The sequence below is a fragment of the Anopheles merus genome, chromosome 3R, assembly GCF_017562075.2.
Source record: "Anopheles merus strain MAF chromosome 3R, AmerM5.1, whole genome shotgun sequence".
Taxonomy (NCBI): domain Eukaryota; kingdom Metazoa; phylum Arthropoda; class Insecta; order Diptera; family Culicidae; genus Anopheles; species Anopheles merus.
Genome location: NC_054084.1, coordinates 43,035,848 through 43,050,418, shown reverse-complemented (window position 1 = coordinate 43,050,418; position 14,571 = coordinate 43,035,848). Strand labels below are relative to the sequence as shown.

Genomic DNA, 14,571 nt, shown 5'->3' with positions numbered 1-14,571 from the left:
GATTGCAAGTGTTGCGAAAACTTGTTGCTTTCCTTTTGCAGCAGCAGTAGATAGATCATAACAGATCACAATAAGAAGGAATGCACCGGCGAGCAGTCGTCGTAATAGGATTCCATGACACGCTGCTGTCGTTGAAAGTGGCTTAAAGTTTTGAGCATGGGGAAAAAAGTGCATCTTCATGCTAAGAGTTTTTCGTTTCATTTGCCGTATTCGATGACAGAAAATGGTTTGAACTTTCTTTCTGCTTTGGCAGAAAATTTTACGTCTTCATGTTCAAAACTACTACCAAACGCCAAATTACTAGAAGCTTAGGTAGGTGGTGCAATATACTTTCCCACTCTGTTCTCCGGGGTTTTTTGCTTCACCTTTTCCCCCTTTTTCACATCAAACAGAACTACAAACTCATTCGCAATCTCACGAAACTGCCGAAACGAGTAGGAGCTGATGACAATGAAATTGTCGCCAAACTACCTTTACCTTTTTCGTTCGCTTCGTTTTCTAAAAAAAATCAGAACCGAACACAAAACCCAAGTTTGAGGCTTGCCTTATGCCGTTTCGGTTGCTGATGTTGCATTTTGTTGAGCGAGAGCAAGAACAAAAAAAGCTCAACTTCTCTTATGTCGGATGCACTTCATGAAAGGACAGTTTTCGAGTCGAGTCACATCTCCCATCAAAGTTTCCATAACAAAGTTTGCAATTTTTTGTTGGGAATATGTGTGTTCTATGAGTGGGCATGCTCGAACTGCGAAAAAAGTACAGAAAATTGCAGGTTAAATTGGTTGCAAATAGGATTTGTGCGAAGAAAAGCGAATTTTCCGAAGAATCTGGAATGCAAACACTGTTCTGGAATTGTTGGAAGCTTAGCGTCAGCTAAACGAAGAGAAATTGTTCCTGTTTTTGTGTAGGTTTCCGTTTGTGGCAAAGTTGTAACAGCGCAGTGCAAGTGGTGTGGTAAAAAGTTGATGTAATCGGATGTTGTGATAAAACGAAACGGTAAAAAAGCTGCTGGAAAAGCGGTACATGTTCCCAATTGACGTGTGAGCTGTATCTGCAGCAAAGAAACTTGTAACAGGTTACCGTCTAATATAATCGTTCCGTCGGTTGCATTTTGCACTAGCACTAGCGCGCTATTTGGCGCGTAAATGTGGATAAACCATTCGTAAAAAAATGTTGCTCATTGAATATAGTCAACGAAAATTAACATGGAATTTGTAATTAATTCTAATTTGCAACGATTCTAAGAACAGATTCATGGGTTCAAGCCCATTATGGACCCATTTGTAGACCACCAACTATACTACTATGTATGATCGGATAAGTCACGGACAGCCAAGCACATTAGTGGTACTGGCCGACAACGGTTGTTGCGCCAAAGACAGAACGAAGAAGATACTTCCGACTCTCTCAAAACGAGTGACTCTCTGAGCGGATTTTTCAATACAATGTTTTGAATTTATAATTATTTTACATATTTGAAAAGGTTTTTTTAGGATTATAATGCAGCACAAACCGACGATTTTATGTATAAAGCCTGTTTGAGTAAAAAATTTCACCCGTCCTGTAGAAAAATGACGTTCAAATTTGGTTATAAAAAAAACATGCTATGTGACCACCACGTCTACATACACTTTGATTCTAGATTCCACCACCTGATCCCTTTAATGAACCTTGGGATAAATGAAAACACCACCTTGTTTTGCCATTTGCCGCTCGAATTTAATTCTTGCTTTGAAGCTGAAATAATCTAGCTTGAAAATCGCAGGATAGTTTTGTGTGTATTTTTTTAAGGGAGTGTTAACATGATTTCAGTCTCTAACTGCCAAACTCCATATAAAATCTGACTAGAATCGTGAAGGATTAGATAGGATTGTAGGTCAGTTTGAGCTAATTCTAAATGATTGAAATATGTTTTTATGCTGGCATTGTGTTACAGATTCTTTGACAAATTTTTTAAATTTAATTTGATATCCTTTTTGGAAAGACTTGAAAAAATAATAATGGGGTCCCTTTCCGTTTTAAGTTCGTAGGCTGAAATTTAATCCTGTCAGCTGTTAGCATTGTGTAGTAGTTTTCAAGCAGCTATTTGAGTGTGTATAATATACAGGTGGGCTTGTCCCAAGGTGTATGAATTTACAAGGCTGATTTTTAACGCTTCTGCTTCTGAATGAAGTTTCTATAAGTATTTTGTGTATTCGTCAAGCCTCCAGAAAGCTTGTTTGAGCAAAAGTTTTCACCCATCCTGTCAAAAAGTGATATTCAAACTTGGTTATAAAAAACATGCTATGAGACCACCTGGACTACGTATACCTTGATTCTGGATTACATCACCTGATCTTTTTAATGCACCTTGGGATAAATGTAAACACCAGCTTGTTTTGCCATTTTTTCGAGCAGGTACTCGAATCTTATTCTAGCTTTGTGGCTAGAATAATCTAGACTGAAAATTGCAGGCTAATTTTATGTGTGGTTTTGTACGGAGTGTTTACATTATTTCAGCTTCCAACTGCCAAGGGCCTCAATAACAGTAAATTGCTTCGAAAGACATGACAGCTTAAGATGCAATTTAAACCTAATCTCCAGACACTGATACGCTCATTACCGGTAAAAAATATTGCCTTATCAAGCAATGTCAGATCCCGACGCCTCCCTGATCTTGAACTCAAAGTTTATCAAATTAATTCATCGATTGCTCTTTCACCTGTCCAATCAGTCAATTTCAAATTAAGCTCCACCTTGCCAGCCCTCGAAACCGGAGACGTCTTTCGACTGATGGCTCACCTTCAGGTTGATTGTGGCTAATTGAATTCGGAGCCCGTTTTTTTTTTTGAAACAACACACCACACCATCCGGAGGGATTAACGGTAACGATCGAAACTTTTCCTTCCTTCCGTTTGAGCTTACTATATTTACGCTGTGAGAAAAGTTTGTGTGAATTTCAATTAAATTTATTGAGCTCGATAAATTGAAGTCTTGCTATACGGGCAAACTCTGGCGCAGTTACGGAGTAAGACATATTTTCCAGGCAAGCTATCCATTAAAACAAAACAAAAAACATATCAATCAAATGCAACGGAAACTTCATCCCTGAAAGCTGTCAGAAAGAAGTACGGTATCGATGGAAAACTGCTACCATTTTTTTACATCCTCAACCACAACTTGCCTCAACACACAGGCGTTCGGATAAATCAGCCTTCGTTTGGTTGTTTGCTTCTGCTATCGGTCGTAAGTTGGCACAGTCCACGTCCACGGGGAAACTTATCCGGATGTTGGAGCGTGGCAAAGACACCTCAGCACGGAGGCAGTGGGCGCTTGCTTGGCGCAGGATAAACCAAACACAATTATCGATCAACTCGGTAATAATCTCTCGTTTTGCCTCCGCGCGCGTTACCACTGGGGCGTAAAAAGGCCACCGTCGGCTGTGGCAGGGCAATGCAACAACAAGAAAGCCCTGCCAAGGATTAAGCACTTGAGGTAAAAGCGCTCAAGCGCCCCCTTCAGCGAGAGGGCTTGCGATATTATTTTCCTACTAACCGAGTAAGAGAGAAGAATTTCGCAACCAGCGTCTTTCCCGAAGCCCCCGTTTTTTGTCCTGTACCGGGGTTGCTCGAATGCCCAACAGAGTTCTCGGTGTACCGTGCCAAACACGGCTCCCGAGGGCCAAAGTGGATTAAAGCTGCAAAAAACGAAACGAGCGTCAGTGAAGCGGATACGGAAACGATTTGGGTATTGTGTCTGTGCATATTTTCCTACCAAACCCGGCTGCTGCACATTACCAGACACCCACCTCCGGCAGCTAGAATGCAGCCGGAAAAGCGGAAAAGTTCAACAACCGGTCTGGTTTGCAGCGACAGAAAGGGAGATGGATAGAGAGAGATAGAGAGAGAGAGAGGGAGAAAGTGAAATAGCACCCACTGTTGCTGCTGCTGCTGCCTGGCGGTGCATTTTATCCTCGAGTGGTTGCACCCGGATTAAGGTTGCATTTTTAATCCATTCGTTTGAGGAAACGGGGTGTCTTATCGCGGGGTGACGTGATTTTTCTTTCAAAGTTTGTGTATGTGTGTGCATGGGTGGATGTGTGTGTGTCAGGCGCTGTCAGACTTGGGGTGAAGGAGTGACGTTGACTGTTGATTTGCAACCCGATGTAGTAGTAAAAGGAAGTGTGTAGTAAAGCTTTTCTCCCGCTGCTGGAACACAATAGCACACAGGTCGGAAATGAAAATTGGATCCGTGTTGTGTGGCCATGTTTTTGTGTGTGTGCATGTGTTAGTAGCTGGTGTGTTTGTGGCAGTGGCACATGCTATTAGAAAGGATGGCAATTGTAAAGAGCTTTACTTCAAATTACTTTTTATGTGAAGTGTTGGTAGAAAAATCATATCTAGTAGGGCAAAGTACAAGTACTTTAACGTGGCATCGAAAGCATTACATATGAAACCGTTTTTTATGAAATAAGTTATAAGTTACTGAATGCAATCTGCTACACTTTCTTTTAAAATATTGTATCAACTTTCAAATTATTTTGCGCAATACGGCCTTTTCGACCATTTGTCTTGAATAAAAAAAAATTGAATTTAATACAACTACTACAGATATATTGCGTCTGTACACAATTGAAGAGTGCCGTATCATTCGCACACAGTCAGTGGAAGGGTAAATCAAATATTTAATGTATCTGCATCCACGGTCCACGGAGATGGTGAAAATGTCAAGTCAGCCGACGGCGTAAAACACACACACACACATCCGTAGACACACAATCACGCTGACATAGTCATACGAGACGACACGACATCAGAAGGCTCGAAAGTGGTAGCACCCGGCGAAGCCTAAAGCACCAGACAGCCTATTTTCACTGATTTCACCTCGCTTGCGACCTCCCGTTTCACTCCAATCCTCACCAATGGTTCCCGTTGTGCATGGTGGGATTTGATACTGGATGAGACTGGATCAAGAGGGCTCCTCGATTGCCTATATATGTGTGTATGTAGCAGAGCGTTCAGGTGGTGGCTCATGTGCCCAATACGCCAGACGGGAATGTGTCCTCGTGACTTCGATATTAGCATTGGATTACGTACAAAGTTCGCCGCTCAATATAGCGAGTCAAATCAGATCCGGCCGTACCATCGGTGTGGGTTAGCAAAGCTTCTATATTTGCAAAGAAAAATCGGTCCTGCGAACGGTGATCGAATGTCATGTATTTCTTCTTCGTGGATGATGTGTGGTGTTCTTTTTCCGCATTTTTTTTCGGTGGGAAATAGGCGCACAAACTGCCTCGAGGATATATTGGATTTTACGGTTGCTGATAAGACCTATCGTACTGTAGTTATGGAGCACAGTGTGGAACGACAAAAAAGTGGTTGAAAATGTGTTTGAACTTTCTAAGGGAAATATAGATTAATTTACACAAAACAATAAAAATAAAAATATTTACATCATTTTAACAACACTAAAAACTGATCTCATTACGATAAAAAATGATTTTTGGCCATCCTGGAACATACATTCCCTCCGCTGTGCACAAGAGAACGAGCCTTCGAAATCGTTGTAATGTACAAATTTGTACATCCTAGCTCAATATTGAACAATTTTGCATTCGCTCCGTGTATCGTGTGCCTGCCAGCTGCCAGCCAGCAGGCAGTTGGAAGTAATTTCCGATCGTCTGAATTTGATGAGTCTGAACCTGATCTGATCAATTGCACCATTTTCCACTGTTAGGATTTCTGCCATCTCCGCTCTGCCATCGTTCCGACGACCTATCGGCAGACGGACCCTGGAAGCTTTCCTATTTACTCGATCGATCGTCAGCCCGTTTGGGATAGCGTGTATGTGTGTTGTTGGGAAATTATTAGCTAACAGGGGCATTAAACTGCCATTAGACCATCGGAGCGTGGGCGAAAGACGGTGGTGATGGTGGTGGTGATTAATCTTCCATGATTGCAAGATAAATCCGAGGTTGAACGAATCCGTCTTTACTACGGTGGAGCCATTACGATGCGGATGCCATACATTCTCGTTAGTATCGGGATGCGCGAACTCGCTGCGAGACTTCACTTGATAGACAAGTGTTGTAAGTATAGTGTGTTCCCTCTTCCAGTATCTCCGTGTACCCAACCGAGTACGTTAAAGCGGCAATGCGGCGATGCTTTTAGGCCAGCAGTATTTTGAATTATTTAACCCTGCTGAATGCTGAAACAAAGATGTTTCACCGGAAACATTTTCGGTCAGCGCTTGACAACAAAATACCTTTGTAGTGAGTGAAATACCGGAGCTGGGTTATACGGTTACTGATGGAAATAACGTCGTCGTTGAACGATAGTTTGCCCGTTTAAATATTAAAGCAATGAGGAAAACACAGCGGCCCCATTGCATTGGGGTTTCGATAGGTCCTTTCCGTCGAGTCCTTTCCTTTCGCAATACACCGCTTCGCATTCCGTATTTTCTTCATGCTTAATCGAGCACAAAGATTCTATGTGGACGATCGAATGCTGCGGATTTTGGTTGTGGTTTGCTGTGTTAAAAATTGAATTTATGGCATGTTGCAGCTTGGCGGAGGTACAGTACTTGAGTTTAGGCACGGCGAGTCAATAAATACGTCACATTTTGGATGTGTGTTCCCCGCAGTACTGCGGTAAAACGCGAATGACTATGTTAATTGCTCACATGGTGTGTATTGTTGCGGCAGGGTAGAGTGGTTGTGTAGTAGTGGCTCATTATTTTTCGATCTTGTTCTACGAACGACTGACGTTGGAACACACAAATACATCACAAGTGTTATTTAAATGCATCATGATTGAATGTCATTACAACATTTTATTTGTAGTCAGTCAGAAACATGATCAATCGATCAATCAATCTCTTTGAAAATAATAAAGCAATCAATTAACCACTATATGAGCAATAGCATAGGTTTAGCAAACATATTTAAAACCTTTCCATTGGTTTTGCGGTTTGTGATGTGTTAGGGTGCTTGGGCGAATGAAAAACTTATACGCAGCCCACCACATCCGCTATTTCAAATCAGCTGTCAGGCATACGTCTCCACACAATCCCACAAAAACCGCATCATATCGAGCTGTCACTTGAAAAACGTCAAGCAACGAGATGGTGTCCGAGCCATAGATAACCGTTTTACAAACGAAACAGTGTCAAAGATTGCTCAGTATAAAAATCCTTTTTCACCTAGATTGCACGTTCTTAAAATAAATAATCCAAACGAGAAATCGTATTTCCACATACGGGAATAGGATTGAGTTCGTTCTGCATTCTCGCTGGATTCATTTTAATCGAATTTTGCGGTTATCAGAATGCCGCAAGAGCGCTTCACGGGCAGGCTCTATATATGAAACGTTCAGGGTCTTGCGATGGAAAAACAACATGCACGTTGGTACGTGGCACACTGATCCACACTGGTTCAAGCCTGTCCTTGTCGGTATGGAAACGCAAAAATGACACACACAAACACGCACATAGAAATGGAGTGTATCAGTTCGCCAATGTTGCCAATCCGCAGGCTTATAGATTCGTTACGAAGAATTGCGTCGTCCACCTCGAGCACTAAAAGGACGAAATATTTCATCAGCCTGAACCGTTGATAGCCAATAGACTGGCCACCGGCTGCCTTGGGTATGCGGTAGGTCGCAGCATGCAGCAAGTGGCCGCCGCCGCCGCTGTTGTTGTTGTGGTAGTAGTGTGCCAGTTTATGCACGTGCAAACAAAGCGAACGAACGGTCTGGGAAAGGATGAGATACTGTGCCAAAAAGCGGTCCACCACCCCCCGCTGGTAGATGACCTAATAACTCAATTTTCAATTTAACCAACCGATGATGATGGAACGGTATCCTGTAGTCAGCTCGTCCGCCTGTCCGGCCCAGGAGACCAGGGAGAGACAGCGTTTCTATGGTGGATCGCCGCTTCTCACACCGGCTTGTCTGCCGTCGCCTTGACAGGGAAGCGATGCTCCCCTCCCTCCCGCAGCAGCGCTATTGGCTCAGTTTGGTTAGTTCGATTTGGCGTTGGTCGATTATCGGAAGGTACGAATCATCGTACGTACGTTCGATTCCCGTTGCTGTGATGCTCGTTTGGCACCGGGGTTTTTGGCATTGATTGAGCGATGGTGAGTGTATCGGACAAAAATTGGGTCGTGCCGAAAATGAACTGCAGTGAAACGTTTTGGGAAACCATTTTTGCAAGCAGCCATGGCTAAAAGGCCGCGCTGCACTGCGGTGGCCATGCTTGACGGGGGTAAGATTAGGTTTGATGGTGAATAATTGCATTATTAAATACGATGGTGTGTCGATATGAAAATCAAATCGTGGAGTCAAATATTAGAACGATATGCACGTTTTAGTAATTATTATTAATATTACAGTGCTTTAGAACTAGTATTTCATAACTTGTTTCAAATGAATTTATTTTACAAAACACTAAACAGATCCTCAACTAATTTCACTTCACATCGTTCTAATCGATGTAACGACTTTACATTTCAACACATTTCCACCAATTTGTCATGTAGTTGTCCCCGGTGGGTAAAAGTACCCGCTACTTCCGCAAACGTGTTTTTCGCGATAAGATGTTCAGCCGAGTTGCAGAAAACTTTTAATTAAAAACAATACCAATCCTCACAACCAACACAGCAAGGTGGAATTATGAATTAAATAACAAACACAACAAAAAAAATCTTCTCAACTTCATTCGGTAACATCACACGACCACAGCTAGTGCAGGTGTGGTTAAACCAACCCTGCACAAAAAGACAAACATCATCGTGCCAAACAATTGCTCGCGCTTGTGCTTATTGTGCATCAGAATCACCTGAATGGTGTAGCTGAGGGGGTTTGAACAATACATTGACAGATAGAGAGAGATAAAAATAGACAGGGAGATAGAGAGCACTACATATAGACACAGATATGGAGAGATAGAGAGAGAGAGAGCGAGAGAAAATAGCTATTTACGGTAGTTAGAAAACAAAGTTACTGAATGTTGTTTCGCTTTTTACAAACATCTACTAGCAACCCATTTTGCGGTACCAGCCGTGCAGTATGTTTGTTGCATGCATTATATTTATTCTAGGTGCTGGTAAAACTTGTCCGAGCTTTCACCGTGCTCAGGGAGATAATTGCATTCCGCTGTACCGGTGGCGAGCGAATGGTGATCAAATTTAAAACTTTCTCGTCAGCAGTTAGTCGGTGCGTCGGCGGTACGTCGTTATGTTGTGGCGTTTAGCGTCCGTGTCCACCGCCGAAATGTTGAGCCTTTTGTTTCTTATGCTTTTTTGCGTGTTAATAACCTACCTTTCAATGACTGGCTAAAGTGGTTGCGAGGTCAATGACATTACTGACCTCGGACCTCAACCATGTTCAGAGTCGGGCCTACACGTTTTCTTCATAACAAATTCATCACCCATAGAGCTCCATTAGTGGCCCTGCTGTTTTATTGTATGTTTTTGATGTATCAACATGTATAAAAAAAACCCTTACTGTGTGCAAATATATTCCAATCAAAATGCATGTTTTGTTGACAAACGAGTCAATATCAATTTTCCCAAAAATCTAATCAAATAGTGGTGTTAATTTTTCTCCACAGCTTTTTAATTTTTTATTTGCTGCTTCCAAAAGTTGCGGAAAGCAATGTCAATCATTTTCATTCCTCCAAAGAAAAAAGGAAATGTTTCTATGGGAAGCTAATCGGTGCTAACCTTTAGCCATTTCACCGGTGGCAAACAATAATGGAATCGTCTCAATTACATGAAGCGTGACCTTTAAGGATAGAGTTACGAAATAAACAAGGCTGTAATCAAGATGGATATATAAGGCGAAGGTATTTTCTTTTTTGTATAAATATTATAGAAACCATCCATTAATTCATATTTAATGGAGGCGCATAGCCTTTTCTCACTTTGTAAACTTTTTTAGCATTTTCATTTAATTACCATAACATTTATGAAATGGTTTAAACTAATACACCACCAAATCCTAAGCGTTGAGCTGCGAAACAATAAGCCTTGAATAAAAATAAAATTTCAAACTGGATGGAGACGCATGGTACTTCTTGTGATTAAGAGAGAATTATGAAAGAGGAATTGGAGAACTTGCAATTATTAGATACTCAAACATAATCATGCTCTTCTAGCAAATGATGAAATACTCATTTCCATGAAACACACGTTTTACATTATGTATGCGTCTATAATCAAGAAAACACGACAGCAGACAAAGCAAACGAAACAAAAAAAAGAGAACCTCTCACACACACAAACGCACGTTTAAAGCGTATCCCAGAATAAGACCGTAAATAATCGAGCCCACTATTTATGCAGTGCAGACATACATGCATTCGTGAATGGTTGAACATACTACGGGGTCTGCTGTCTGTGTTGATGTTTGCGTTTTTCATTCACTATGCAAACGAATGTACATAGACCGGCAAATTGTACCCCCAGCACACATGGTATGTCGGAAGTGAACCAACCAATTCAGTGGGTGAAAGAGAGTGAAAAGTAGTCGAGATACACAGGAACCGAACCGGTGGTGCGGTCATCTGCTGAACAATATTGTTTAGAAGTAGTTTTTCGTTAGAAATTTTAAGAATTTATGTAACATAATCCCTCAAACTTTAAAGAAATTTATTTTCAAAATTACTAACTTTTCGTGATCCATCGCTCGTCACGTGTACTCTAATGTTATACACACACTGACATTATTATATTGGTACCAGTGTTTGCGCTTGTTGTTAGTGCGGTACATGATCTTCTGTAACATATTGTGCCGATCGGTCCTGCAAGCAATGAATGAAGATGTTCCGCAACAATTTCATCAACAGACTGGAGATTCAACATGTTTCTGCTTACGGACAAGAGCAGAGACATCATGCTTCTTACGATAGCTAAAACTACCTTAGTTTTTCTTTCCGAGTCTGTTCACACTCTGGCTTCATCTTCAAGACCGTTTGCTTTCCCTTTGGCCTGAGCGAGGCTGTATGTGCACCCCGAGGCCAGATTATGTTGACATTTATACACCCTCTCTCCCTTTTGCCCTCCTCCGTGCTTTTCCTCCACAAAAACGGTCGTTCATCGTGGATATTCCTCCTTCGCGTACCAGAAGAGTGTAATGCTCCCGGTGTATGATGTTTCATCGCTCTAGCGCTCATGTGTTTACAATCTAGGCTGTAAGACTCTAGGAGCACGTTTTTACTATCATCTATCCGTGCCCTGTGACGGCCCTTGTGTATGGTTATGATTTTTCATCAACTAAACTGGCGGTATCATCACCTTGTTCCAGCGGAGTGTGTAGTCAACTCCAGGAAGCGTTAAGAGAGTGGACCAACCAGTGCCAAGCGTTAAAGTCGTCGGCTTTACTAGACGTATTTGTTTGTTTTTAATTTTTTCGACTTTGTTGTTTTATTCCACCATCCAGCATCATCACAGGCTGGAGACACCTTCCAAAAGGGGGCCGTATGATGGGGAAAAATGGTAGACTTATAGCAGCAACAACAAACGCAAAGAGCAGGATGTAAATGAGCGTTCCTGATTAGCTGCTAGTGCATAAACAGCAAAAAAAAGCAAAACATAATGCTCTTCAGGCTTTTGTTGTTTGCCGTGCGAGACACAAGGCAAAAGGGGACAGGCCGGTAGAAATGCTTTTGTTTGCTCGCTGCATGGGGATAAGAGGCTTTGGGTGGTGGCCTTTGTTCGTAGGGGTGCTTTCGGATGGAAGCCGGAGATTTTGTGTTAGAGTATGTTGTGCAAGTAATTTGGAACACAAAATATTATGTCTTCTCAATCATCTGAAGCTACAGCGAGTGTGCAGCTGCAGTTGAGGGAGTTTTGATAACACCTCACCTGTTCGTTGTTCACTGTGTTTGCTTTAACTTTAATGGATGGTAGAGTGAAAACAGCAAGCGGGGCACGGACAACGAGACAGACGAGAACAATCACAATGGAAATGAATGTTCCAATTAATTTTAATTAATCCCCATCCTCCTTAACCATTGCGGCAATGATAGTTCCAGGGAGTCAATTAAATGCAAGCAATGAGCTGAAACGGCTTAAAGGAATCGACATAAATTATCGCATAAAGTTCGAATGATCAACCAGAGGTGTGTCTTGGAAATTAACTAATCTATTTTAATGTTACACATTTGCGACTTTACAGCTGAATACCTTTAAATTGCGCCCAATTTTCAAACACCAAGCAATGCAAAGCAGTTATGGTAAAGTTTAAAGCTACCCCTCTAATGGCAGCGCACCGAGAGAAGGTACCAGCCAAGCCGGTGGCTAAAATGGTTCAAACTCTTGAAAGCATTTTTTGTTTGTTTTCAAGTGCTGTCAAAGCACAAACTCATTCGTCCGTGCGTCTAAAGGACCTTGTTAGTTGTTTGAAGCAGAAAAAATGCACCGTTTGCCTCTGTTTCCTTTTAAACGACTCCTTCCGCTTCCGGGATTTTTTTTATTCACTCCGTTGCACGCAGCAATGCTATAATTTGAGTGTAATCGCACTTTTTTTTTGCAACGCACACAACCTCTGCTCTCTGTTGCAAGCGCTTGATATGCATCTCGTGGAACTTCCCTGTCAAGCCTTTCTTCGGGCTGCACATAATCCTTTTCCAAAATGCAATGTAACACATACATATACAGTGAAAAATATGTAGCACAAAAAAAACGTAGCCATTTACTCACCTTGGTAGCAAATTGGAAATTATTCGTTCCGCTTCCTCGGGCGACGGTGGCGAGTAGGATTCATCCGTCGGCACCGGAAGTGAATGTTGCTGCTGAAGCTGCCCATGATGTGATGATGGCTGCGGATGTGTTGGTGCAGTGGCCTCGTCTGTCGGTTGAAAATCAGGTACAAATTTGGCCCTGAAAGTATTTGTGTAAGTGGAAAAAGAAGGAGGTAAGCACAAATACGAAAAAATGCAATGAGATTTCTGTGATGGCTGTGTTGGCTGATTTATCGATCGCCATGGAGTGCGGGTAAGAAGGCGAATGATTGAAGTTGAGCTTCCGTTTTCGCTCCTAGAAACGAATGATTTGTCTGCAGGATCGAGACGATCGTACAAAAGGTGGTCGTTATGTTAGCAATTCGTTGCTTCACTGGTTGTACGTTGCAATGGGGTTGTTTCTCTATGAAAGGGAAGCAAAAAAGGCAAGCAACCAAATCGAGAAAATTCAGCAAATCGATCAAGTGGAAACACAAATCTGATCACTCAAGTACCCGTATTTGAATGATGTTCGATTTTCCGTCTCCGAAAAATCCCTCCAAAAAGCGCGCTCTGTTCAACATAAAACATTAAAGCCAGCTGCTGGTGTGCCGATCCCGTTTAAGGCAGGATATTGAAGCAAAGCGCCGAGCCATCTCTTGAGCGCGGATAAAACGAGTATGCCATAAACAATCCATCTCCTGTCCATTTGCTTTTGCTCAGGTAGCGCCCACACAAAATATACCAACAAACATATGTCTGTGTGTGTGTGTGTGTGTGTTTGCGTACGCGTGGAACTAAATATTTGAATCCTCCCGAGGACGAGCTGACAGTTTATGTGACAATTTATTAAGCCTTCGGTTCGTTTATGGCTCACTTTATTTTTACTTGTCTTGTCGCACGGTGCTCTCGCTGTTGGTCGTAAAAAGTTCACCTCGCCTTGTGCCGGGAGTTCTCCAATGGAGCGAGGTAGAGGGGTTTGGCAGAGCGTGGAAAAAGCATAAGCAAATGTGGCAAATGCAAGTGACAATTCTTCCGAGCGATTTGCTTACTCCTTAGAGAAAGAGAGAGAGCGTGCTTGAACACCCCGACATGGTATTGTGCTTTTGGGTATGTCGTGTAGTGTGTTTATGTGTGTGTGCGCAATTCGGATGGAAATAACAGAAACAAGTGACTTGTTTCGTTTTCTTTATTGAAAGCAGAAAGGGAGAACGAGTGAACCAAAAGCTACCACAATTCCTTTAAACTGCTTTGAAACGTTAGAGTTCGACAAGGCCCTGACGACCGAACGGGTGGTAGAAACGCAAACGCAACGTCCGGAAAATACGCCCCAAGGATTCGGAAAAATATCTTCAAAAATTGCGAAGAAAGTTTGCGAAAGCACATAAAACACGAAAATGGCGTCGAACAGCGCTTTTTCTCTGCTTGCCTAAAACATCCAAGAATCCGAATCCTACGAAGCTTGTCTGTGTGTGCAGCCTTGCGGCTAAAACCTTCAATGCCTTGTTGTGCAAGAATCGTGAGTGCCATCGGTACAAGAAGGGGTTATGAAGAACATGGTTTTACGACTGCTGGATGGTTTTGGCTGCTTTGAGTCGCATTCAAGACTCAAGCACTGTAGGCAGGCTGCCGAAGCTGTCCATTGTTCTTGTAAAGCTTTGTGTTTTTATTTCTTTACATCGTGCCATTTTACGATGCAACAAGCATCACCCACACACCTTCACCACCACAGGCACACTAAATTGCGCTCTCTGTCCAAATTTCTCGGACTGAAGCTGTTTCGTTTTGCACACGCATTCTTTCTACAATCATGTTGCGGGCGCGTTTGAGAGATGCTCTGTGGACGTTTGAAGCATCGTAAAATTAAATAAAAGA

At 42.2% G+C, this 14,571-nt stretch overlaps 1 protein-coding gene across 5 annotated transcripts in view; it reads right to left on the bottom strand.

Annotated features, from left to right (window-relative positions):
• The window catches only part of LOC121595235 (mucin-5AC), a 162,598-nt gene that overhangs the window by 53,108 nt on the left and 94,919 nt on the right, over positions 1-14,571 (bottom strand). For all 5 annotated transcript variants that reach the window (XM_041919023.1, XM_041919024.1, XM_041919021.1 and 2 more), the window contains one exon: positions 12,677-12,856. In XM_041919023.1, coding sequence (XP_041774957.1) covers positions 12,677-12,856 — 180 coding nt within the window. The remainder of the gene's footprint in view (positions 1-12,676; positions 12,857-14,571) is intronic.